This window comes from Enhydra lutris, unplaced genomic scaffold (genome assembly GCF_002288905.1).
Source record: "Enhydra lutris kenyoni isolate GAN:26980312 unplaced genomic scaffold, ASM228890v2 scaffoldscaffold30, whole genome shotgun sequence".
In the NCBI taxonomy this organism is placed as follows: Eukaryota; Metazoa; Chordata; class Mammalia; order Carnivora; family Mustelidae; genus Enhydra; species Enhydra lutris.
In genome coordinates this window covers 9,969,002-9,995,325 of record NW_019154114.1, presented here as the reverse complement: position 1 = coordinate 9,995,325, position 26,324 = coordinate 9,969,002, and the positions used below count along the sequence as shown (strand labels likewise).

Below are 26,324 nucleotides of genomic sequence, written 5' to 3'. Positions count from 1 at the left end.
TTTTTTTTTTTTTTTTTTTTTTTTAAGATTTTATTTATTTTACAGAGTGAGAGAGGGAACACAAGCCATGGGGAGCTAGAGAGGGAGAAGCAGGCTCCTTGCTGAGCAGGGAGCCCAATGTAGGGATGGATCCTAGGATGCTGGGATCGTGACCTGAGCTGAAGGCAGATGCTTAATGTCTTGAGCCACCCAGGTGCCCCTGTGTGACCATTTTGTAAAAGTTTTTCTTTGAGGGACGCCTGGGTGGCTCAGTTGGTTAAGCAGCTGCCTTTGGCTCAGGTCATGATCCCAGCGTCCTGGGATCGAGTCCCACATTGGGCTCTTTGCTCATCAGGGAGCCTGCTTCTCCCTCTGCCGCTTCCTGCCATTCTGTCTGCCTGTGCTCGCTCTCTCTCCCTTTCTCTCTCTGACAAATAAATAAATAAAATCTTAAAAAAAAAAAAAAAAAGTTTTTCTTTGATATCACTTTTGTTAAGTCATATCAATTCTAGGGATGAAATAGAATTTAAAAAAATACCCCAACTTAATTATATTTATCTTGAGTGGCATTTTGACCCAATCAGTTTACTTTTTGGACTAGTTCTGATTATTCATGATCTTTATTGTTTTGGTGATCTAGGAACCAAACAGCAGGAAATTGTTGTTTCCCGTGGGAAGATACTGGAGCTGCTTCGCCCTGACCCCAACACTGGCAAAGTACACACTCTACTAACTGTGGAAGTATTTGGTGTTATCCGGTCACTCATGGCCTTTAGGCTGACTGGTGGCACCAAAGACTACATTGTGGTTGGCAGTGACTCGGGTCGGATTGTTATCTTGGAATACCAGCCATCTAAGAATATGTTTGAGAAAATTCACCAAGAAACCTTTGGCAAGAGCGGATGCCGCCGCATTGTTCCTGGCCAGTTCTTAGCTGTGGATCCCAAAGGGCGAGCTGTTATGATTAGTGAGTGATGTGATCTATTAAGTATATCTTTGAGACTTCATAGATTCTCAGTTTGGGGTAATAGTGCTGTGCTTTTGGCAGTGTGCCTGTAAGTTCATTACCTGGGTAAAGTTTGGATCACATTTGGATTAATGCCATGGTTTAAAGTTGCTTTTCCTTTTAAAACAATGGCAATAGTCTTTTTTTTTTTTTTTTTTTAAGATTTTATTTATTTCTTTGACAGAGAGAGAGATCACAAGTAGGCAGAGAGTCAGGGGGAAGCAGGCTCCCTGCTGAGCAGAGAGCCCGACGCGGGGCTTGATCCCAGAACCCCAAGATCATGACCTGAGCCGAAGGCAGCAGCTTAATCCACTGAGCCACCCAGGTGCCCCATCAATAGCAATAGTCTTAACACACCTTTTTTATTTCCTTTCTGGTTGAATTAGATGTTTTTCCCATTTCTGTGTAGCAGAAAGCCTACAATGAGATGATTGTACATAATTAGGCAGTGAATATGGTTGCTTTCATCAGCCTGAAGTGATGATTCACATTCATGTCTCTTCTCTGATATATCTCTTGAAGAAACTTCTATGTATCTGATCAGGCCTGCAGAAGGCAACTCTTTTGACAAGTCACGAAATCATTAGATTTAATTCAGAGAATAAAGCTGGCAATTTTAGGAATTAATGTTTTGTTTCCCAGTACCATTAAATATAGGGCACGCTGAAAAGTTTTCTTAAAGAGTTAGTGGGATATTAAGATCCCTATTAGGAAGGAAGGGAGTAAAATTCTGTTGTCTATTTTACTGATAGTAAAATTCTAATTAATACACTTGTGAAGTTAATGTTGGCAATTAATAATTTTAAAGAAACAATTGTGATGCGAGTCTGGCTGTTCTATAAGCCCTTCTTTACATTTTCTGGAAATTTTATTTGTTTTTGTCTCCTTTATCTGTAGGTGCCATTGAAAAACAGAAATTGGTATATATCTTAAACAGAGATGCTGCAGCCCGACTTACCATTTCATCTCCCCTAGAGGCCCACAAAGCGAACACTTTAGTATATCATGTGGTTGGAGTAGATGTGGGATTTGAAAATCCAATGTTTGCTTGTCTGGAAATGGATTATGAGGTAATGGGGACTCATTGACTCCCTGCTCTCTTCCTCTCTCCCCTTTCTTCTCCCCGTCCCCCCACACGATGGTTTCTTTGATTCGCCTCTGTGCTTTCCTGATTGTTTCTTCATTGTGTTGTCTTACAGTTATTTTGCTAACAAATCTTTTCTGTTTTCCAAATGTCTTATCAGGAGTCTTTGGAATGTTTCACAGCTTAACTTTAACTATATAGCTTACTCTGATTCGAACAATCTCCCTATAAAAATGGTATTTTGGGGGGAAGAGCTGTCTGAAAAAGGAGGTGAAACTGTATGTGGGACTTTTTTTTCAGGGAGGTGGTGAAGGGTGGGGCATACTATTCTTTGCCTTGAATGGAAGGCTGTAGCCTTCATTAGAGGGAACCTTGATCCCCAAAACAGAAGACCCAGGTTTGTGTTCCAGCTCTGCCATGACTTCGTAGTGTGAACTTTGGTAAACTGTTGGGGACCTTTGCTTCCCCACTCATGAGATGGAGGGATCCTAATGCTGTGTTTGTGCCATTGTCCTTCTTTATAGGAAGCAGACAATGATCCAACAGGGGAAGCAGCGGCTAATACTCAGCAGACTCTTACCTTCTATGAATTAGACCTTGGTTTAAATCATGTGGTCCGAAAATACAGTGAACCTTTGGAGGAACATGGCAACTTTCTTATTACAGGTATTTTTTTTTTTTTTAAGTTTTTTTTTAATTTATTTGAGAGAGAGAGAGGGAGAGAGCAAGAGCAGAGGTGGGGAGAGGGAGAAGCAGACTCCCCACTGAGCAGGGAGCCCATTGTGGGTCTGGATCCCAGAACGCCAGGATCATTACCTGAATTAAAGGCAGAGGCTTAACTGACAGAGGCACCCAGATGCCTTTACAGGTACTTTATTCTCAGAACTATTCTATACCTTTTTGCTTGGCTCATTTTATACGCAAACCTAGGAGAGTTTACTTAATAGGGTTTGGAAACTACAATCCATTTGTGGTAAATCTAAGTACCTTGCCTATGTTTTGGTGAAGTTAGAAGTTCATGGAATGGCTGACTCTTATCTTCTAATGGGGGCAGGGAAGAAAGGATGGGGAGAGCACGCAGCTTGGAACATTGACTACTGTTGGGTGCTCCGATATTTTTACTGTAGACAGTCTTTCACTGTCATTAAGAAAACTAAAACCTAATTCTTTGAAAAGACAAATGAAATGGATAAATCAACAAGATAAAATGGTATGTATGTCCATGAATTTAAAAACTTAGGTGAAATAGAGATATTTTTGAAGGCAGTTCCCAAAATTGACCCTATAAGAAATTAAGAACCTGAATAGACCAGCATCCATTAAAGAAATTGCAGCAGTAGTCAGAAATACTCCCCAAAAGATTTAAGGTCTAGAATTTTTAGGGATCTTAAATTTCTCCAGAGATAGGAAAAAAATAAAAAAACTATTGTACCACTTTATGACCCTAATGTAACTTAAGTATCAAAATTGGGAAAGGTTAGTAACAAAAAATCTATATATGTTGGTTATGGTTATAAATACCCAAACCTAAGGTCTTAGAAAATTGAAGTCTGCTTTAAATGCGTCATAGCTAAGTAAAATTTTTATAGGTGTTCAGAGATGTTTACGATTAAAAAGTCAGTAACCAGAGTGCCTGATGGGCTCAGTCAGTGGAGCATGTGACTCTTGATCTTGGGGATGTTAAATTCCAGTCCCACGTTGAGCTGAGAGATTACTTAGAAAATGAAACCTTGAAAAAGAAAATCAGTATCAGTTTAATTTATTATATTAAAGGAGTAAATGGGACATGTATATTTGTGGTCCTGTAAGTTTCTTCCCCACTGTCTTGGGGAAGACAGTGATCCAGTCCTTTTTGTGTTGTCATTTGCACTTGAATTGATGTCTAAAGTGAAATATGCCCTGTTGGGGGAAGATTTTGGAGAATAAGATAGCACTTGTCTTTGAGCATTAAATCTTAAAGAGGCCATGTATTAAACAGAAGAACCTTGGACAATAGATTACACATCTCATTATTTGCTGTAACATTACCATATGTTTTGCTGTCAGGTCTTCATTTGTTCACCAGTTGTTTTTTTTTAAGATTTTATTTATTTATTTGACCGATCACAAGTAGGCAGAGAAGCAGGCAGAGAGAGAGGAGGAAGCAGGCTCCCTGCTGAGCAGAGAGCCTGATGCGGGGCTCCATCCCAGGACCCTGAGATCATGACCCGAGCCGAATGCAGAGGCTCAACCCACTGAACCACCCAGGTGCCCTGTTCACCAATTTTTTATTGAGCCTCCACAGTTAGTATGTGCAGAGTCAGTCTCCTGGGTGAAGAATTATATGTGGTGTCTCCTTTAATGGAAGGTTGAGTCTGGTGATGAATATGTCTAAGTAACAAAAAAATTGCCAGAGAATGTATTAAATGCCATGATAGGGTAGAGGAGAGGTCTCTAACCCAGGGAAAGAAAGGAATATGTTAGAGAAATCTTTCTGGAGAAGAGCTCTATGCTGAGACTGGAGGACTAGTTATTTAGGTATTGGGTTGGGGTTGGAGGAAGGAGTTTCTGTTGTGGACAAGGAGAGCGAGATGCACAAAGGCCCATGTGCAAAGAAAGAACATTGTTCGTTCAAAGAACTTTCAGAAGCTCATGGATCGATAGAACTAAAGGGCTGTGGTGGGAAGGTAGCTACTGAAGGATTTTATTTAACTTAATTTTTGTTGATGTGACTGAAGGATTTTAAGCAGGGAATAATCTGTTAAAGATGAATATTTTGGGGGCACCTGGGTGGCTCAGTGGGTTAAAGCCTCTGCCTTCGGCTCAGGTCATGATCTCAGGGTCCTGGGATCGAGCCCCACATCCGGCTCTCCGCTCAGCGGGAAGCCTGCTTCTCTTCCTCTCTCTCTCTGCCTGCCTCTCTACCTACTTGTGATCTCTGTCTGTTAAATAAATAAATAAATAAATCAATCAATCTTTAAAAAAAAAAAAGATGAGTATTTTGGAAACATCACTTCCTTACATTTTGGCTAATTAAGTGGTGGATAAGAATGTAAGCCAGATTGGGAAGCTGTTTTACCAACCCAGGGGATTGGCAGCATGAGCACTGCTAAGAAGGTAGACTCAGTAGAGCTGTGAGGGGACAGAGACTTGAAGAGGGACACCCAGGTTTCTGGTTTGGTCTGTTGACTGATAGTGGTGTTCTCTGAGATGGAGGACCCAGGAGGTTGAACAGATTTGGGAAGGAACTTGAGTTTGTTTTATGAATACAGTGTATTTTTAAGCTGCTTGTGGAGTATCCTTGTAAAAGTGTCCAGTGCACAGTTGGGTTATAGGGCTAAAGATGAGAACTGAGTTTTGACTCAGCTAGAAATTATAGATGTGGCATCATGTACCTGTACAGGCTAAGGCTACCCGAACTGCACTCCATCCTTGTCTTATGCTAGTATTAGGGAAAAGAAACACTTTGAATATTTCTTAGTCTCAGGCACTTACACCTTCATCCAGGTTGTGCTGAAGGAGAGAAGGAACTGAAAGCTAAATCGTAATTCATATTACATTATATCATTGCTAAGTTCTGGTTTTTTTTTGTAGTTCCTGGAGGGTCAGATGGTCCAAGTGGAGTGTTAATCTGCTCTGAAAACTATATCACCTACAAGAACTTCGGTGACCAACCAGATATCCGCTGTCCAATTCCCAGGAGACGGGTAAAAATCTTTGCCATAAGAAAAGATACTGGTGTTTGTGAAGTTAATTTATTTTTTGTAATTACAGCATAGCCTCGTAGTTTATTTGTTGTGAGGTTTTAGTTTCTTCGTAAATGTTGTTTGTAATAAAACTTTTTTTTTTAAGGATTTTATTTATATGACAGAGATCACAAGTAGAGAGGCAGGCGGGGGTGGGGGGAGCAGACTCCCTGCTGAGCAGAGAGCCCAGTGGAGCAGAGAGTCCAGTGCCCGGCTCAATCCCAGGACCCTGAGATCATGACCCGAGCCAAAAGCAGAGGCTTAACCCACTGAGCCACCCAGGCGCCCTGGTGAAGCTGGTATTTTAGTGAAAGCAAAACAAATTTTTTGAGAAAAGGAATTAAAAACATGGTTTCCATTTCAGAAGAATCTGTGGATGATCATTTTGAAATTTCTGCGTTTCTAGTTTGAAGAAGCCAGACATATTTATTGGAGATAGATTGTTTTCTACTGTTTTGTCTTTTTTGCATCCATTCCAATGTACAGGAAATTTTAAAGAATAGAAAAATGAATTCCTGTTTGTCTTTTATATACAAAAAAAGATGCACCAATTTAATGTTTTACTGCATTTGGATTTTGTTCCTTTTTTTTCAAAGACTTAATTTGTCAGGGGTCGGGGGAGACCGCACACAAGCAGAGGGGAGCTGCAGGCAGACGAAGAAGCAGGCTCACTGCTCATCCCTGCTGAGCAAGAAGCCCGATGTGGAACTTGATCCCAGGACCCTGGGATCATGACCTGAGCTGAAGGCAGATGCTTAACTGACTGAGCCACCCAAGCATCCCTTGGGTTGTTTTCTTATGATATATCTGTATACATTTTTAGACAAACCTTTTGGAAATAAGTTGTAGTCATCATGACATTCTAAGACTCTCATAAGATGTAGCTCCTAAAAAGAACTTTTCCTACTGTGTAACCACACTACCAATATCATGTGCAAGAAATACACTGTTTTGTGTAATACAGTTATCTTATATATAGTTCATATACCAATTTCTCTCATTGTCCTCCTCAAAAGTACCCTTTTACCTACTTTTACTGCCCTTTTAGAATATTTTGTCTCACCTTTGTTTGCTTTTGGTCTTTTACTGACTTTTTTTTGAGGGAGGGCTAATTTTCTTGAAGTTTGTCCCATCATATTTTTCCATATGGTTGTATCCATGTTAATATTTTTTGATAGAATCATTATAGAAGGAGTGGCACATTTCCAATTCTGTCACATTAGGGGTACAGAATGTTGGTTTGACTTGGTGATGATAAATTGTTAAGGTAGTGTCTGCCTGTGCTGCTTAATTGTGAGGGTACCTTTTCCTTTTTGTAATTGGTGTGGAAGCAGGTGGTGAATTTTGAGGTGGTAAATATTCTTTTCCCTAAAATCTTTTCACACAGTGCGTTTCCCCTCAGTTCAGTTACTACATTGGTGGTTAAAAGTGGTGTTTTATCAATTTTAATCTTAACAATGTACGTGGAAATTATTAAGGATATGCAAAGTAGAATATAATGAACTGTATATCCAGCTTCAGCTAATCCCGTTTAATCTCTGCTTCCTCGGTCTTTCCTTTCACCCTTCGTTTTATATCTTTTTAATATTAACTTATAGGTCCTGGGGTTGAATCTTGTAGGTCTTACTTAGTTGATCTAATATATGATATCCAGATAAGAGTCCATGAATTTCAGGAAATCTGAGAAGAAATCTCTCAAGTTAAATTCTTGGTAAGGTGTGGGAAGTTCAGTTTGGCTCATCAGACATTTACTGAGCACCTACCTAACTGTTGTGCATCGTACTTAGTTTTGGGAGTATAAAAACGTATAAAACATGTTTTGCCCTCAAAGAACTAAGTCAGTGGGAGAAATACAAAATGTTGGAAACATTTAAAAAAAAAAATAACCAGCCAGGATTATAGTCAGAGAGTTGCCTTATAGGAGTTAAGGAAGATGATGTGGAACAAGGCTAATGAAGGATAGTTTGGATGGTAGTGTCATGGACATGTAAGACTTTTCTTCATAGTCTGAAATGATGGCTCTTTAAATTTCATATCTTTGACATTTTTCTCTGAAGAAAGTTTTTTTCTTACTCATTGGATCAGAATGTAGAGTGAAATTGTGGCCTTTTTTTTTTTTAAGATTCTATTTATTTATTAGGGAGAGTGCGTGCACAAGCAGGCAGAGTGGCAGGCAGAAGGAAAGGGAGAAGCAGGCTCCCTGCTGAGCAGAAAGCCAGTCCCAGGACCCTGAGATCATGAGCTATGCTGAAGGGAGTTGCTTAACCAACTGAGCCACCCAGGTGCCCTGTGGCTATTTTTTTATACACAGGCTTTGTCACATAGTTATAGTAAACAAGAATTTTGGCTACTGCATTTTATATTTTGGCGAACAGGCTTCTCTGGGTTAAAACTTAAAAAGGACTGTGGGGTTATTTCTAGGCCTTGGGTGGGTGACCTGTATGATCCCTATTGGTAAGGTGCTGCATTCCCTAAATAAGAAGTACTCATTTCTAAGTTGTTGATTCTATATTTGACTTTGCTAGAATGACCTGGATGATCCTGAAAGAGGAATGATTTTTGTCTGCTCTGCCACCCATAAGACCAAATCGATGTTCTTCTTTTTGGCCCAAACTGAGCAGGGAGATATCTTCAAGATCACTTTGGAGACAGATGAAGATATGGTAAGCAGACTGTGGATGGAGAGGGGAAAAAAACATGAAGAAACACTTTTGTTAGGTTAGTCTGGTTTGATAAAATGTCATATGGTATTCTAATTTTGATATATTTAAATAATCTTAATTCAAAAACTGGTACTTAGGTGTACATTTAAGGTTTACAGAGTGGTTTTATAAACCATCTTCAAAACTACTCTGAGATAGGACAGTTAATACTTTACAAGTTAATAAAATGGAAATAATATCTTAAAAAGTGGTTGTCTAAGGTGTTAAAGCTTTTTATATGTGCAACTAGTATAGAAATGTAGGTTTTCTGTGGTTAACAGATTCCTGGTCTGGTAGTCTCATGTATAAGACTGAGTAATGCCACTTCTAGTGAGTAGCAAGAAAAAGCTCTTGATGTCTACTGAAAACTGGTAATACACATGATCACTGTTTTCATCCTGTGGAGGAGCTCTGTGAACAACTGAGCAATTTTTTAGATACCTGTTTAGCTCAGGAGTTGGCAAATTTTTTTGTAAAGGCCCAGTAATAAACATTTTCAGCTTTTATGGGCAATATACTCTCTGCCTCAACTATATAACTCTGCCATTATGGCACAGAAGCAGCTATAGGAAGTACATAAACAAATTAGGCTGGTCTTGGGTTTTAGTTTGGTAACCCTGGGTTTAGATACTGAGGACAATATTTTATTTGTTATTCTGCTTTTGCTGTCTTACAATACTGGGCTACCTTCTGTGGCCTAGCTTCACTTGCCTACATGGTAGAATCTTTTTTTCCACCCCCCTCCAGGTTACTGAGATCCGGCTCAAGTATTTCGATACTGTGCCTGTTGCTGCTGCCATGTGTGTGCTTAAAACAGGCTTCCTTTTTGTAGCATCAGAATTTGGAAACCAGTGAGTAATCCTTTTTATTACCCTAGTTCACCCTTGTTATTATAAAAGTTGGCAGGAGGGAGATGTGGCTCTAAGGCCGAAGAGTTTTCCAAAAGAATGTTCTAGTTTCTTCAAAGGTTTTGCCCTCCTTTCCCCTTTACATTGTTTTTCTTGGTTATTTACTCTACTTCAGTGACTTTAGTCACTATCTTCAGGTAACTGCAAAAGTAGCTTCAGAAGGGATCTTTCCTGAGCTGCTTGCTGGACATTTTATTGAATATTTGTGAAACTACTTTCATGTTCTATGAAGGCTTCACTTGTACAAATCTGAGGTTGAAGCTTGTGAGTACCCACAGCTGCCTGGCCACGTCACTCGCCTTCCCAGCCTTGGCTCTTCTGTTAGTGGCTAATGGATGAGTTCTAGCAACTTGAGTTTAACATCTCAATTTTTGTGGACAAAAAACCACTTCCGTTTGAGTGCTAACTTCTCTTTTTACTTCCTTATCCCTTTTTTTATAGGGCTAGTCTAAACGACTTCACTAGTTTTCTTACTACATTTCATTGTCTTTTCTTGTAAAACTCATTAAGCAGCTAAGACAACCTTGATGAAATCCTTTCCCTTATCTCTGTGTTAAAATCTTCGATGACTTTTTATTACCAAATGGATAAAGTCTGAACTCTAGCCTTGAATTTAAGACCAATATCTAAGTCTCCAAATTACTCAGTGACTTGGTCTTGCCTTTTATTTTTAGTTTAGGTCTTGCCAGTATTTGCTAAAGTCTCTGCAGTCACTTAACTAATGCTGTTTCCTCATGATTAAAATGAAGTCGTGTCTAGGATTCTAGAATTCTATCCCATTTCTGCCTTTCTCCAACTGTTTTTCCTTTCTTAGATATGCCTGTTACTCATCCTTACTGACTTTATCAGAATTTCATCCTGCACTTATGAATTTAAACTCTGGCTGTATTTGATTAACACACAAAGATGCACCCACGATATTCACTATAGTGCTATTTGTGAACGCAGAAGTACAACCTAAATATCCCATCAGTATGGGGTATGGTCATAAGATACGCTGCCACTAAAAATGTTTTCTGTATACTAAATGCAGTGTATGGGTTTGTTTAGATCCTGATCTAAACAAATCAACTTTATAAAAATACTGAGACAGGCAGGACACAATCGGTTAAGCATCTGACTTGGTTTCAGCTCAGGTCATGATCTCAAGGCGGTGAGTTTGAGCCCTGCACCAGGCTCCACACGCAGTGCGGAGTCTGCTTAAGATTGTCTTCCCTGGGCACCTGGGTGGCTCAGTTGGTTAAATGTCTGCCTTTGGCTCAGGTCATGATCCCAGGGTCCTGTGATTGAGTCCTCCATTGGGCTCCCTCTCCCCTGCTTGTTCTTCCTCTCTCGCTTGCTCTCTCTTTGTCTCAAATAAAACCTTAAAAAAAAAAAAAAGACACTCTCTCCCACTCCCTCCGTTCCCCTCCCCTGTGTGTGTGTAGGCGTTCTCAAATCTTTAAAAAGTGATAAAATATTGAGACAGTGGTAAAATTTGAATACTATTTGAAAATATCAAGAAATTAATATTATTTTGGAAAAATGGGAAATAAGACTGGTCATGGGTTGACCTTTGTTGAAGCTGAGCAGTGGGCACATATGGGTTCATTAATTATACTATTCTCTCTTACGTATGTGTTTAAAAATTTCCATAATAGAAGTTTTAAGTGAAAAATACTGATACGAAAAATATTTTATGATACACTGCTTATTTAAAAAAGTAACTTTTTTTAGAATGATGCAGTTCTTTAAAATAAAATTACATACAAAAACTAGAAAATAAAAATACTGGAAGTAGATCCAGTGAAATGTTAATATGAGTATTCTGGGATACTGCTAGGATTATGGGTGATTTTTATTATTTGCTCTTTTACTCGTTTCCCAAAACTTTCTGGTTTGAAATTTATCTCTTGGGGCAGAGAGTAGAAAGACTGAAGTATACAGGCAGGTACTTATCAGACTGGGATGGGTTTGAGCTTGTGAGAACTTATCCATTGCTGCTGAACTAAAGCTGAAGTCTGGAGCACTTAAAATGTGCTGATTTGGGTCCTCAGGAACAGGTACTGTGGGTGTTAAATCATAAAGCAACCTATTTATCAGACATTTAGCATTTAGTATTTACTATGTTCCAAGCACTGTTCTAAGTGCTGCAAATAACATGATATCAATGCATAACATTCTCAGTGAGACAGTGCACTTACCTCATTTACACTTTAGGGAATTGGGTCACAGAGAATTTGTGGAAGAAATTTGATCAGACACCTAAGTCCCAGACCATCTGGTTCCAAAGTTCTGCTCTGAACCACAACACCATAGTCACAGAAACTTACAAGATTTAACCAACCTTCCCTCTGATGGGAGGTAGTGAGCCTAGCATCCTTTTGGTTATCTGTCAGTTAGTAGATACTGAAGGTATTTTTGTCAGGTGGACTCTATCATCTGTGTGTACACCTCTTGCCTGAGTGAGGAATTTATACTAATTAACTTTTTATGTGTGTATCTTATATTTTCAGTGCTTTTATACATTGTTGAAGGATAATCTATTTCCTTTTTTTGTAATTTAGCATAGAATCTGATGTGTTTACCAAAAGTGTTAAATGTTGAGGTTTATTTGGTAAATATTTCTTGAATAGCTATGTATTTCAGATGTTGATTTAGTCATTTTATTCTGCTTCTAAAAAGCTAAACTTAAAGTTGTTTAAAGTGCTGTATATTAAAGGTCCTGGTCTATTACTTAAGGGGTTAACGTGATCAGTGATTTGGTGTTTCTTTTTTAAATTGAGCTTCCCAGAAGCTAAGTGCATACTCTGCTTATGATGGTATATTGTTCTAGATTATCTATTCTTAAAGATCCTTTACATCTTTTTTTTTTTTTTTGTAAATCATTTCATTAAGTATTATTAGCCAGATTACAGACAGGAGAAGGACAGAATGATTTTGTTGCTTATTACCTTTGATATGTTTATGTTTTGTTTCAGGGAATAATACTGTAATGTCTGTATGGGGAGTGTTTTGGGGAATGATACTGTGATATTTGCATGTTACTGCAAAGTGACCACCAGTTCTTATTTTCTGTTAGACTTGGCCTGGTTTTGGTTAAAATAGGAAATGGTTGTATATTTTGTTTGGATTTCATTTATGTCATTTTATTTTAGGGACTTAAGTGTCTGATCAAATTTCTTTCACAAATTTACAAATTTCACAAATTTCTCTGTGACGCAATTCCCTAAAGTGTAATTGGGATTTTTTTTTTAATTTTGTATATTCCATTTTATTTGACAAACACTGGTCTCACTAGGTTCCATGCATACGCAGTTCTACATACTCATTGCATTCTATGGGAAGGTACTATTTATTTTTATAAATTGATACAAGTGACGCATGTACAGATTAGTAATATGTAGGTAGTTAAGAGGCAGAGCTGGGATTCAAACCTAGGTACTCTGGTGGAAGCCAGGTGCTTTTAAACACTGGTGCTAAGGTCCTTTACTGTACCAATCTGAAATCAGTAGTCTTTTTTTTTTTTTAAGTGATCTGTGCCTAACATGGGGCTTGAACTCAAAACTCTGAGGTCAGGAGTTGCATCTTCTATTGATTGAGCCAGTCACATGCCCCATGAATTCAGTAGTCTTCATTTTTTCATCCATTCTGTTCTAAGAAAGAAGACCCCACTTAGATAAACAGATTTGAAACTATAGACGCTGACTCAATAGTACATGTTAGAATTTTGATTAGATCTTTGGAAAGTGCTTTCTGAGCATTGTGTTTATGGTAAACATAATCTTTAGGCAGAAGGTTTTTAATTAAATTTTTCTGTGCTTCTCCCCAGTTACTTATATCAAATTGCTCATCTCGGAGACGATGATGAAGAACCTGAGTTTTCATCTGCCATGCCTCTGGAAGAAGGAGACACATTCTTCTTCCAACCAAGACCACTCAAAAACCTTGTGCTGGTTGATGAATTGGACAGCCTGTCTCCCATTTTGTTTTGCCAGGTGTGGGTCTTTCCAGTCACTTCCACAATGAACAGTACCAGCCAAATGTTTTTGTATCTGAATGAGTTGAAAGTTTTAACTGCAGTTAAATTAAGATGTAGTCTAAGAATGAGGTTCATCAGCGTATCTGTGGAAATCGCCAGAGTGTAAAGGTGAAGCAGTTAAAGGTGAAAAGTGGAGAAGTAAAAACTACTCCATCAATCCTTAGACTTTTTTTTAATTCTATAACTTGTGTTCAATATAAAAATTCTAAACCATACAAAAGGTAAATGGTAAAATTCCTACTCCCAATCTTATTTTCAACTTTCTATTCACTGAGGATGCTGCTATTAACAACTTGTGTTTGCTTACAGGCATTTTCATTGGATCTGTCAGTGCATGTGTGTGTTTGTGTGTGTTTTATGTTTCTTTTTTTTCTTTTTATTATTTTTTAGAGAGAGAGTGTGTGGGGGGTTGGGTGAGGGGAGAGGGAGAGAGAGAATCTCTTGCAGGCTCCAGGCCCAGCACAGAGCTCTCTGATGCAGAGCTTGATCTCAAGATCTGGAGACCATGTTCTGAAACCAACAGTCTGACCCTTAGCCCACTGAGCCAGCCAGGTGCCTCACCTCACCCCTTTCTTTTTAATGTAAATTGGCTCGTGTACTTCATCGTGTTCTGGAATTGATCTTTTAGCACTTAATAGCTGTGAATATTTATAGTCAAGGAACACCTCTATCTTATTTTAACACACCATTTCTTAAAATTCTCCGGAGACATGGTGATCAATCAGGAACAGCTTTTTTAAATACATTCTCAGGGAGGAACCCAAGGTAGCCAGGATGGGGACTCTGCCCCGCTGGTGACACTCAGTTGTAGCAGGAATTTTGCCATGCCTTTGTATCCTGGATTGCTGGGGTTTGAGCCCCTGTCTAGTTGATCACACTTAATGGAGAGAGGTTTATTTACTGAGTGCTGGGAAAACGAGTCAGCATTAAGTCATTATTTCTGGTAAAATTAACCATTTTTTTTTAAGGCTTTTTTTTTTTCCCTTGAGATTTTTATTTATTTATTTGACAGAGATCACAAGCAGACAGAGAAGTGGGGGAAGCAGGCTCCCTGCTGAGCAGAGAGCCTGATGCGGGGCTCGATCCCAGGACCCTGAGATCATGACCTGAGCCGAAGGCAGAGGCTTTAACCCACTGAGCCACCCAGGTGCCCCAAAATTAACCATTCTTGACATTAACTGCTTTTGTTCTTTCTTTTTGAGAAATTAGCCCTGAGGCAGTAGAAAATACTAAGTAATTCCTAAATAGATTGTTAGTGATTTTCCCCCCCTTCCATTGGAATTTGAAGAAATAATGGTGTAGTTTGTAGATAAAGGATAAAATTAAGAGAAAGTTCAGGTATCTGTAGCGGGGCTGAGTATTTTTTTGTGCCATGGTGTCTTTACTAGCCTGGTGAGGCAACTGGATTTCTTCTCTGAATAATGTTTTCATATTTATTTATTTTTAAAGATTTTATTTATTTAGAGAGAAAGCACGTTCATATGTGCGCACACATGTGAGCAGGGGAGGGGGCAAAGGAGAGAGAGACTTTCAAGCCAACTCTGCACAGTTTGGAGCCTGATGTGGGGGCTCAGTCTTATAACCCTGAGATTATGACCTGAGCAAAATCAGGAGTCAGCCTGAACCACCCAGGCGCTCCTTTTGTTTTGTTTTTTTTTTAAGATGTTATGTCTGAATAATATTTTTAAATGCATGTAGTAATAAACATAAATCAAGATAACAAGGTATTTTTTCAGTTAAGGAAAAGTAATGTGCTTCTTTATCAAGGCTTTGTTTAAATAAGAAGATGGTGCATTTGAAATAGGTGAGTTAATTTTTTTAAGGAAGAGATCATTGTGAAGGCTGTATGCACTCAACACCCGTTTGTCCGTGTTACAGTAAGCTGTATTGTCTTACAGTTACGAATTTTCACTTGAACTGACTCGTTTGACAAAACTATAGTACAAATGATTGGACTCATTATTGACCAAAAAATGTACTGGAAAGCAGCTAGATGTCTGGGATACCAACATAACACATGTCTTCCCCATTTGGTGCCTGAACAGTCAGGTGTAGTTACCCAGTGGTTAGTCAGTTACATTGTAGGAGTATCTGTTAATAAGGCAATTTCGATAATGTATAGTCTAGCAGATCTATTGAATGTAATTTTGAAGTAGTGATGAGAAGAGTAATTGGAGGTATATAAATTTTAATGTTATATGAATAAAAGTCATTTTTATTGGTAATAGTCACTGATACTGTAATAATATTGTAGTTTATATTTTTAGTGGAAAGGAAATATTAAATTTCAGTTCAAGGTTCGATAACACTCATTTTACTCTCTGTAAAAAAAATAATTTGCTAACTGAAAAACTGACACAAGCCTTTTTTTGTTAGTAAAGTTTGTTGCTTCAAACTGGTTTGCTTTTTGGAACACGAGGGTTTTCCCCATAATGCTACACGGCTTGTAGCCAATATATAATCTTAGTAAACTAGCAAGTACTTTGTCCCCCGAGAAAATCAGGTTTAGTTTTGAAAACTTGGTACAAGTAGACTTTTTTTTTTGCCTTTTTCTCTGTTCAGATAGCTGATCTGGCCAATGAAGACACACCACAGCTCTATGTGGCCTGTGGTAGGGGACCGCGATCATCTCTGAGAGTCTTAAGGCATGGACTTGAGGTAAGTGGGCATTTTTATTTAGATCATCTGCAGGGTTTGGAGAGAAGCATTGAAAAAGCAGCTTATGGGGGCACCTGGGTGGCTCAGTGGGTTAGGGCCTCTGCCTTCGGCTCGGGTCATGATCTCAGGGTCCTGGGATCGAACCCCACGTCGGGTTCTCTGCTCGGTGGGGAGCCTGCTTCCTCCTCTCTCTGCCTGCCTCTTCCTCTCTCTGCCTGCCTCTTTGCTTACTTGTGATCTCTCTCTCTCTCTCTCTCTCTGTCAAATAAATAAATAAATAAAATCTTAAAAAAAAAAAAGCAGCTTATGGCTTTATTCTGATGAGATAAGTGATTAATGTTTCTGTGAAAGAAAAAATGTTTTTCTTTCTCCTCTTTTTCTGTAACGTTTAAATTTCCTAATCTTTATCATGTTAGTACAAGAGACACATTTTTAAAAATTGGCGAATGGGGTTGAAAGGGGGGGAAATAACCCCTACTGGCTCCACATTCACCAGCTAAAACATGGAGGAAATCTGCATGGAGCATTTTATTCTATTTTCTTCTAATCTTGGTCTCTATTCAAAGTTTTTAGGTATTTATGTGTTTTTAACTATATTAATACTGTATATTTTATTTTATTAAGTTTTTTTTTTTTACTTTGAATTCTTTTTAATTTTTTTTTAAGATTTTATTTATTTGACAGGCAGAGATCACGAGTAGGCAGAGAGGCAGGCAGAGAGAGTTGGGGAAGCAGGCTCCCCGCTGAGCAGAGAGCCCGATGCGGGGCTCGATCCCAGGACCCTGGGATCATGACCTGAGCCGAAGGCAGAGGCATTAACCCACTGAGCACCCAGGCCCCTAATGTTTCTGTAATATTCCACTGTAGTGGATAGATCAGAATTTATTTAATTCTTTCTTGCTGGATCTTTTAGGTGACATGGACACTCAAATCCCACATCCTCTTGGTTCTAGAGTTGATGGTTTTTTTTAGCAAGTTCCCTGGGGTTGATTCTGTTAAGAGCAAAATAAAGCTTCTTACGGCAGTTTGCTTTAGAGTTGGGGGTTGGCACGCTCTAAGCTCTCAGTGACCCACTGCCTGTTTTTGTAAATTTTTATTGGAATACAGACAAGATGACTTACCTTGGTTTTGAATTCTGGCTCTACCACTTAGTAGCTATTACCAAGCTTTTGTTTCTTCTCTTCTATAAAATGAGCTTAATAATAGGATCTGTTTTAAAGATTGTTGTGTGAATTAAAGTGAGAGAATGTGTAAGAAGCACTTAGCTCAAAGTCTGGCATAGAGTATCTGGCATAGAGTTTAATTTATGCTAGCTATTAATACTGCTGTTTCAGGGTATTTGAAAATTTTTTGGCTCTGCCAAAATACTCATCAGGCTAGTAAATTTTTAATGACTTAAATCCAATATATACTAACAGTTTTTGATTGCTCATCAGATACCGTCCAGCATTTGACAAAAGCTAAATTCTCCACCAGAAGTGCATATGTGCATTAACAGAAAATTTTGTGTACGGTGTAAGAGATAAAGGATCCAGTTAAGAATTGTTGTTTTCGAGTCTTCCACCCCCTCCCACTTTTTTCCAGGTCTACAAAAGATCTCTGTTACACAGAAAAACATTTTGAAATTGTTAAACATTACTTTGCTCTTCCATATTTATTTGTTGAACCTTGTTATTAAGCCAGATTATGGTCTCTTTTGAGCAGGGTCACGGTCACATGTTACATTTGGTATAGAGTATAGCACTCCTAACACTTAGGTGTTATTGGTGATGAAGTTTTACTCAGTTCTCCTGTTCCATGATCAGGTATTCCTGTTATTTTATTAGTTGAGTTAAAAAAAAAAAAAAAGGTTACTGCCTTTAATGGGTATACGTGAGTTCTCTCTATAACCATGTGGTTACATGGTACAATATGTTAAGTAAATCATTTCTGGGTCATTTAAAAATAGTAACGTTTTTATTTTGGAATGGTTTTGTATTTACAGAAAAAATACAGGGATTGTATCGTGAGTTCATCTGTAACCTACACTTAGTTTTCCCTTCTAGATCATTGTTAGTTCATCTCAAATATTTCATTTCCTCTTATGTTTGAGAACCTATAGGATATTCAGAGGATTCTTGACTCTAACCTTAAGGAGCGTAAAATCTAGTAGGAAGGACAGAATAATTCCTGAAATCACTTTTTAGATAAATGCTTTAGGAGGCGGTGATTTCTTTGAGATCTTATAGGAGGGAGAGTGGACTGCCTCACAAGAGGATAAGGGAAGGTTTTTTCCTAAAGGATGTAGCATTTGAATTGGTCCTTGAAGAGAGATGGGATTTGGCCTTAAGGGAGCTAGGGAAGAAATGGGATGCTAACTTAGATCATGGCCTGTTTGATTCTATGTGTTCTCTTGAGGAAGATACAGGCATGTCATACTGAAAGAAATTGCATAGTTTTTGATGCAACAGCTATCCTAAATATTCCATCACTTTTTGCTAAAGTTTGTTAGGGGGATTGCCAATATTTCCAGCCCTTTTTGGTTCTAAACTTTTTTTTTCTCTTTTTTTTAATAAAATGATTCCATTCTCTTTGTAAAAAAAGGTTTTTTCCCCCCCTATTTTTAAGTAATCCCGGGCGTCTGGGTGGCTCAATGGGTTAAGCCTCTGCCTTTGGCTCAGGTCATGTTCCCAGGGTCCTGGGATTGAGCCCCACATTGGGCTCTTTGCTCAGTGGGGACCTGCTTCCCCCCACCCCCTTTGTCTACCTCTCTGCCTACTTGTGATCTCTCTCTCTGTCAAATAAATAAATAAAAATTAAAAAAAAAAAAAAAAAGTAATTTCTACAACCCAACATGGGTCTTGAATTTACAATCCCAAGATCAGGAGTCACATGCTCTACCGACTGAGCCACCCAGGTGCCCTGGTTCCATTCTTTTAATCCAACATGCGGTATGAGCACTGCCTTTTCAGAATCCCATTATCTAGTGTAGTTTAAAGCAAAGAGCTAAGTTCTGTGCTCACTGGATCTGTGGTTTGTCTCCTATCCTGTCAGGTATCAGAAATGGCTGTCTCTGAGTTACCCGGTAACCCCAATGCTGTCTGGACAGTGCGTCGGCACATTGAAGGTAAGCAGCCCATTCCCAATAGTCAGAAAGTGGGTCTGGGTGACATTGACAATAGAAGGCTTAGATGTCTGCATTCATAATATTTATATATTGCTTTTTTTTGGCAATATACTAGAAACATTTTCTGGCTTGACATCACATTTCTCCGATTCTGAATCAGGATGCCTTCACCCTTTTTACGCACGAGTAAGGGTACTGTATTCATCTTGACGGTACTGGTTCCATCTGTGTAAGAGGTGTGGTGTGAGGGAAAGTTTCCACTTCTTCATTTTACTTCATTGTTTTCTTCTATTGTGCTGAAACCACAGTGAAGTTGAAGGTGTTGTTCTAGGTATTAAGAGATTTGATGAAGTTTATTAGTCCCACTTAGTGGGTGTAGTTGTGCTTCAGAAAAGTTCAGATTAAGATTGATTGAATGGAATTAGAATTTTAGAGTGGGTGAAAAAGAGGGGATGGAGGCAACAGGAGTCCATGCTCCTGGATAAAAATGGGCCACTTCATCCTAAAATTTTGAAATTTATGTGAAAATGCATAATAGGGCAACAGCCAGCAGGAAAGTCTTGAGTTAATTGAATTTGAGAACTGAAACTTAACTCTCATTTTCCCTTGGATTCTTTGGGGGGTGTAGGTCATTTCTATTCCTAGACTTCATCTTCCTCTTGTTCCCTTAGGAATGTGGGCCTGCTGAGTAAGAGCACCCTGGCCAGCATACAAAGCATTTTCAAGAAAACAGCTGGAAATTTTCCTGATATTTTGATGTTCTGATGTTTGATTTTATGGGAGCTGGGAAATGTGTAGGAGGGAAACCTCTTCATATTAGTAGAATGCACATTGTGGATTTTGTTTTCATGTGGACATTTGAGCCAAGTCTGAGATGAGTAGAAAGAAAAAAGAAGCAGCAAACAGGAAATTAGTAGGTTCATTTTTGCTGAGAAGATAATTTTTAGATGATTGATTTAGAAGGATTTCCTCATTTTGTTTAATGTCTTCATAGGTCAGTATTGATGTTCACCTTTAGCTTCGTGGCTGGTTGATATTATAGCTCGATGCAAACATTGTCTACACTTGGAATTTTTTGCGCCATTGAGATAAAATACTAGTATTCCATACCCTTCCTGTCTTTGTATTTCATTTTCTACTTCTTAAACTTCAACAAGGGTTTAGATTTATAAGCAGGTTACCCCTCATTTTTATGATGAAGGCAGAAAAGTCACACAGGTTGACTTTTCCGAGATAGCACATTGAGGTAATGGAAACCGAAAGCATAGTCTCTGAACTTCCAATCCAGTGTTCATTTGACTAACCCTGTAGTGGGTGTCTGTGGTTCTTGCTGTTTTTTTAGGTTAAGTTCTATCCTGCAGTCTTTCCGGGTGTTCACCTTGCACTCCCAGAGTGATTAAGATAGGATCCTTCCTCTCGGGGTACTTGCCATCTAAAAAAGAAGACAAGTATATAAAACTGCTTGTGTTCTGCGTAATAAAAGGCACAGGCATGTTGCTAGGATGTGTTAGAGGACAGGGAATGGGGTTATGTTGGAGAATCAGAAAAGGCTTTTTTGATAGTGCTTAATGAGTCAGTGATCAGCAGTATGTTGCATGGTGGAAATTGTAGTGGAAATTTTTTCTTCTCTAAATACCAAAATTTAGGAAAAGACTTACATCCTAATAAATTTTACTTTTTAGAAACTTGTAATTTGGGTGATCACCCAACAAAAAAAGGTCAGGTTCTCTCTGTTCATTCTCTTTCCAGATACTCCCAAGTTAACTGTTGAGTGAATAGCCCACATGTCCACACATGCTGTAGTCTTCCAGGCAACTACTAACCTTGGCTGGTACGTGGTGATGCACACTACCAATACCAAGCCTTTTTTTCTCTTCCACAGGTGGCTGGTGAAGGTGCTGATCACCACAGGTGTGTACGTACTGCTAGGGTCTACCATGGGGTCTTAGAGTTGCCCAGGGAGAGGGATCTGCACAGAGTAATAAGACTGCCCGGATGGCATCTCTCAGAGGGTAACTTTGCAGTTGGCTGTTGTGCATTATAGAGATACACACCCATCTGCCTGTATATTACATGGTCTGAGGCAGGAATCAGCTTTCTGTATTTTTTCCCTTAGTGGAAAATATGACTAATTTGTCTTTCACTAAGCTGCAAGAAAGTATAGCTAGGAAAGCCTTAACTCCATACACTCCTTTGGAGTTTTGTCTGTTCCAGCTGTACTGACTCAAGTCCTGGAGAAAGCCGCCTTTTTGGGGAGTATAATCAGGACTGCTGAGGCAAGGCAGGCACCAAGTAGTCCCAAGTATAGAGCGAGAATGGTATACTGGAAGCTCAAGTCATTGTATGGTCACTCACTTTGCCTTTTAGAGTGAGCTGTTTGTTGAGCTTCAGATACTAAGGCAGAGGAGAGAAGAATAAAGTATTCCCTCCCCTGTGGGCTGCTTTAGCAGTGCTCAGAAGTTTTATTTAAGTGAGAAAGATGCATTCTCATACCCTGATAGATTCTTCACTGAGGTATGAACTAATGTCCTTTACACACACACACGTGCACACACACACACACACACACACATATTCATATGTACATGTAAGATTTTTATTTTTAAAGTTTGTATTTATTAGAGAGAGATAGAGCAAGAGCATAAGATAGAGCACAAGATAGAGAGAGCACAGCTGAGCAGGCAGCCTGACAGGGGGCTTGATCCCAGAACTCTGGGATCATGACCTGAGCCAAAGCAGAGGCTTAACTGACTGAGCCACCCAGGTGCCCCTGAACTAATGTTTTTTTTATATGAAAGTTGTAACTTCTGGAAAAAGGCAAGGCATTTATTTATGGTCATTTAGCTTGATTATGTTCTGAATTCCAACTCTTAACCTATAACTTCCCTAGGACATGAGCAACTGGCCCGCTATAGGTCCTCCTGGCCGTAGAATGGAGAGGAAAGTTAGAGTGTGCTTAGTATTCACAGGGTAATGGATGTTATGAGGGAATCTGTGGTATAAAGCAGCTCTAGTGGTTGTTGAATTGCTCAGGGAATGTAAGATCCTATTTAAGTCCACTGAGCTTCTCTTTATTTTTGTATCTGAGCAGTCTGGGGCCTTGGGTCAAAGGGAGGGTAAAGACCCAGGCAGCCCACCTTCCCACCTTCCTTCCTCTCCTCATTCTCTTGCGTTTTAGTTAAAATTTCCATGGTCTCTGCTGGAAGTTTCTCCCTTTCCCCTTGACTGAAGAAAAAGACCAGAAATCCTGACCATTTAAGAGCCCTTTGTTGTTTGGCTTTAATTTGCTCTGGCACAGCTTTTAGGATATTGGGTTTCAGTAATGAGAGTGTGGAAAAGGACACAATATTCATATAGTTAAAATTAAGCAATTTCTGTTATTTTTACACACTACAAATTTCCAGTTCAAAAACAGCTGGAGTAAAGCTTCCAAGTTTGGTATTGTGTGGAGATTCATTTTGGTTTTGTTGTAAACTATTAAGTCATCCATTTCAGGGATAACCATGTCCTTACTCACATGGTGGTGAACAGTGTTGTCTTATGAAGCCATTTTATAAAGTGTTCCCAAAGCATTTGATACATCTTAACGGTTGTAACAAAGATAATCTAAAACTAGCTATCTAGTTCTCCAGTGTTTATGATTTGGAACTTGAACCCTTATTCTGGATTCCTGGTATAGCCATTGGATTATACCCATTGGGAAAGATCTTTGATACTTGCCTTTCAGCCACCCAGTCAGTATACGCATGTATTAAGTATGAGTTTGGAAAATAATACTCACCCTTACTGGGTTATTAATTTCATGTGTAAAGCAATTTCATAAATTATATTTATTTCTATGTATTTCTATTTTAAAATGCTAGTTATAGTCTGTCAGTTTGAGTATGTCCTGCTCATAGGGCCGAGAACTAGTCTAGGCTACACTAGTGATATGTCTTCAGTTGGCCTCTTTTTCTGTGAAGAACACTGATTCTGCTGAACTAGTAGAATAGTCTTGGTTCAGCTGAACCACCTTTGGAGCAATCAGAATCCGAACTGTCCTTGATGGGAGTGGAGTGGATCAGCTCTATGGTACTAAGCTTTGGACAAGGGCTCAGGTGCACAGTGCCCTGTAGCTCCTTCTGCTATAAGTGAGGTAGCCACTTTAATTTAGTACCTTCTCCAAAAAAACAAAAAACAAAAAACAAAAAACCCAAAACCAAACTTAATTTAGTACCTTGTCTACTTGTAGTTCTGTCCCTTGTTCACCTGATTTCTTATGAGGGAAGGGGGACAGAAAGGGGAATTGATAAAAGAAAATTCAGATGTAAAATAGGGAAATTTCAGTCCTTCATGAAAAATAAATACACCTTTCCTTTCTTCAGCATTTATCAAGCATAATGCTAAACATCGTGCTGGATGTGGGGGAGACACAGAAGCTGTTTTTATGTGTAGGATGGAATATATGGGAAATAGGTGGCCTTTAACTATGGGGTCTGTATGAGAAACTTCTGGGATTGCCTGTATTCAGATCCTCTGACTTTGAGAAACTCACTCGTGTTTGTTTATCCATAACTATGTTTTGTTAAAAGAAAAGCAAATCCTAATAGGATTGCTTGTCTCCACTGAATAGTTGTGTTTTTAAATAATAAGAGTAGAGAGGTCAAGGACTGACAATATAAACAGACCCCCCCCCCACTTCCTGGTAATCCTCTTATCTCCTTCCTGTTGGGACATCCTGAGATTCTCAGTTATGAACCTGAGAATGATAGTCTCATTGAGGCTTAAGTAATCTGTTTTATTCATTAGGTCTTATGTTCCCACATTAACTTCTTTTGGAAGAGGCTGGAGACCTTTCTTGCTTATAAGGATTATCTTTAAGAGGGAATTGTGATATTGCATCTGGCACAAATAAACAATCTCTCACTTCAGTATATGTAAATATTGTAGTATTCAAAATTTCTTCCTGCCTGATTACCCTGCTTTGTCATCTTGTGTTTTTCCAGCAAATTTCTCAAGGAAAATTAACTTTCAGAGCTATTGGGGTGGGTATACCTACTCAATGTATTTAGGCATTTAAGGAAGCAGAGTATATCTGTAGGCTGTTGTGACCTTCAGTAATCTTTCGGATCATCCTGTGCCGTTTGCCGCATGAGTGTGTGTGTGTGTGTTTGTGTGTGTTGGCTACACATAGAAAAGAAGTGCCTTGGAAGGTTTCTGAAGAGAAAACTTAGTATGTCTCAATTAGCTTTGTAACTAATGAGTTCTTAGCTAACCACCTCCTCTTCTCTTCCCTCTTGCAGATGAATTTGATGCCTACATCATTGTGTCTTTCGTGAATGCCACACTGGTGTTGTCCATCGGAGAGACTGTGGAAGAAGTGACTGACTCTGGGTTCCTGGGCACCACCCCAACCTTGTCCTGCTCGTTGTTAGGAGATGATGCCTTGGTGCAGGTGAGGATTCCCAGAGCGAGAGAACTTAACTCGCCTTACTTTGTCCTTTTATTGTGGTATGGGCTGCTGTGCTGACATTAAAGAGCTTTGAAAAACTCTTTTGAAGTGGACATTGCAAACATGAACTTGTTTTAAGTTCACCTATACAGGGCCTAGTAACTCCTTTTTGTCATTGACCCAATGGCAACTCAAATGCAATGGCTCTAATTCTGACAAGAGTGACCCATCTGTTAGGTATGTGGGTCTTGCTGAGCAGTGAGTCACATTACTAAAGTCCAGTTTCCTTCTGGTCATTGACTTAGGTGTATCCTGATGGTATTAGGCACATAAGAGCGGACAAACGAGTCAATGAATGGAAGACCCCTGGAAAGAAAACGATTGTAAAATGTGCAGTGAACCAGCGACAGGTGGTGATTGCCCTGACAGGAGGAGAGCTGGTCTATTTTGAGATGGATCCTGTATGTTATTTTATCATTCATTGTGGGACTTGGTTTTAGGGTCCAGAGGTAAAGATGAGAGTTGTAGTCCAGTATCTAGATGATATTCACAGGAAAATTCAAGAGGGAAAGTATACATAAGCCACTCTGGCCTGGTGGGGTTGGGGGTGGGGGTGAGGGGAGGGTTAAGTTCATATCTTAATTCTAACTGGAATTATGAAATCTCATCTTATCAGTGAAATATTTGCTTCTCTTGCCCTTTACACTCTGCTTTTCCACCAAATATTGGCCGTAAGTTTTAATTTTTATAGTCTGAAGCCATTTCAGAAATTTTCTGTATGGAAGGATGTTGGGTATACTTACATGCTCTTAGTTTCTGGATGTGGCCAACCTGAGAGTCTAACTGTACCTCTGGTTGGGATTTCTTTGTCTTTAAGTTCCATATTTGAAATCTCTTTCACCCAAAGTATTTTCATGAACAGATAATTTTATATATTTCTATTTCCTGAGAACTAGGTTTGCCTTAAAAAATTTGTAGCATGTTGAATTTGCCAAAGACAAAGACATTAGGTTGTCTTTTGATTGTCTTGTCAGTAATTTTGCTTTCTGTTAGCCTAAAGTATTCAGTCTTGTACCTTAAGTAGAGAAATTCTTGGTCATTGATGATAGTAAGAGGAGTGAGAAAAAGTGAAAAGGAGTTTAACAGTCCTCCTTTCCTTTCCCAGGCCCAGGGTTTAGGGGCAAGTTGTCACCTTTCTCTGTCTCACTTCTGTAGTCAGGACAGCTGAACGAGTACACAGAGCGGAAGGAGATGTCGGCAGATGTGGTGTGCATGAGTCTGGCCAACGTGCCTCCTGGAGAGCAGCGGTCTCGCTTCCTGGCTGTGGGGCTGGTGGACAATACTGTTAGAATCATCTCTCTGGATCCATCAGTGAGTGTTACCCTTGACTTCCAAGGATCTTCCCACTGGAACCTGAGCTTCAGGCCCACTCCTGATGGGCTTCTCTGGGATCAGCGGGGCTAGTCTCTGCAGTCAGCACTGGCTGCTTCTCCTGATTATCATAGCAACACACCTCAGTACTTTAAAGATCCTGATCCCGGACTACTAAATGCTCTCTCGCCTTAAGCCTTGTTAAAACACAACTGAAGATTGTGTGCAGAAAAAGGACTTGGGACTGGCCCTGGGCTTTGGTTAACTTTCAGGAATAGGTATGCTTTGCTTATTTACTTCGGATTACCCACTTTTACAGAAAGGAAAACATGG

The 26,324-nt window shown here is 39.2% G+C and overlaps 1 protein-coding gene across 1 annotated transcript in view; it reads left to right on the top strand.

The window, feature by feature from the left end:
- LOC111152793 (splicing factor 3b subunit 3) overlaps window positions 1–26,324 on the top strand; it is a 43,458-nt gene that overhangs the window by 3,064 nt on the left and 14,070 nt on the right. The window contains exons 3-14 of the mRNA XM_022511431.1: window positions 620–946; window positions 1,883–2,055; window positions 2,594–2,735; window positions 5,643–5,755; window positions 8,320–8,457; window positions 9,244–9,347; window positions 13,216–13,381; window positions 15,988–16,083; window positions 19,117–19,189; window positions 24,472–24,623; window positions 24,926–25,081; window positions 25,836–25,991. Of these exons, the coding sequence (XP_022367139.1) occupies window positions 620–946; window positions 1,883–2,055; window positions 2,594–2,735; window positions 5,643–5,755; window positions 8,320–8,457; window positions 9,244–9,347; window positions 13,216–13,381; window positions 15,988–16,083; window positions 19,117–19,189; window positions 24,472–24,623; window positions 24,926–25,081; window positions 25,836–25,991 (1,796 nt within the window). The remainder of the gene's footprint in view (window positions 1–619; window positions 947–1,882; window positions 2,056–2,593; window positions 2,736–5,642; window positions 5,756–8,319; window positions 8,458–9,243; window positions 9,348–13,215; window positions 13,382–15,987; window positions 16,084–19,116; window positions 19,190–24,471; window positions 24,624–24,925; window positions 25,082–25,835; window positions 25,992–26,324) is intronic.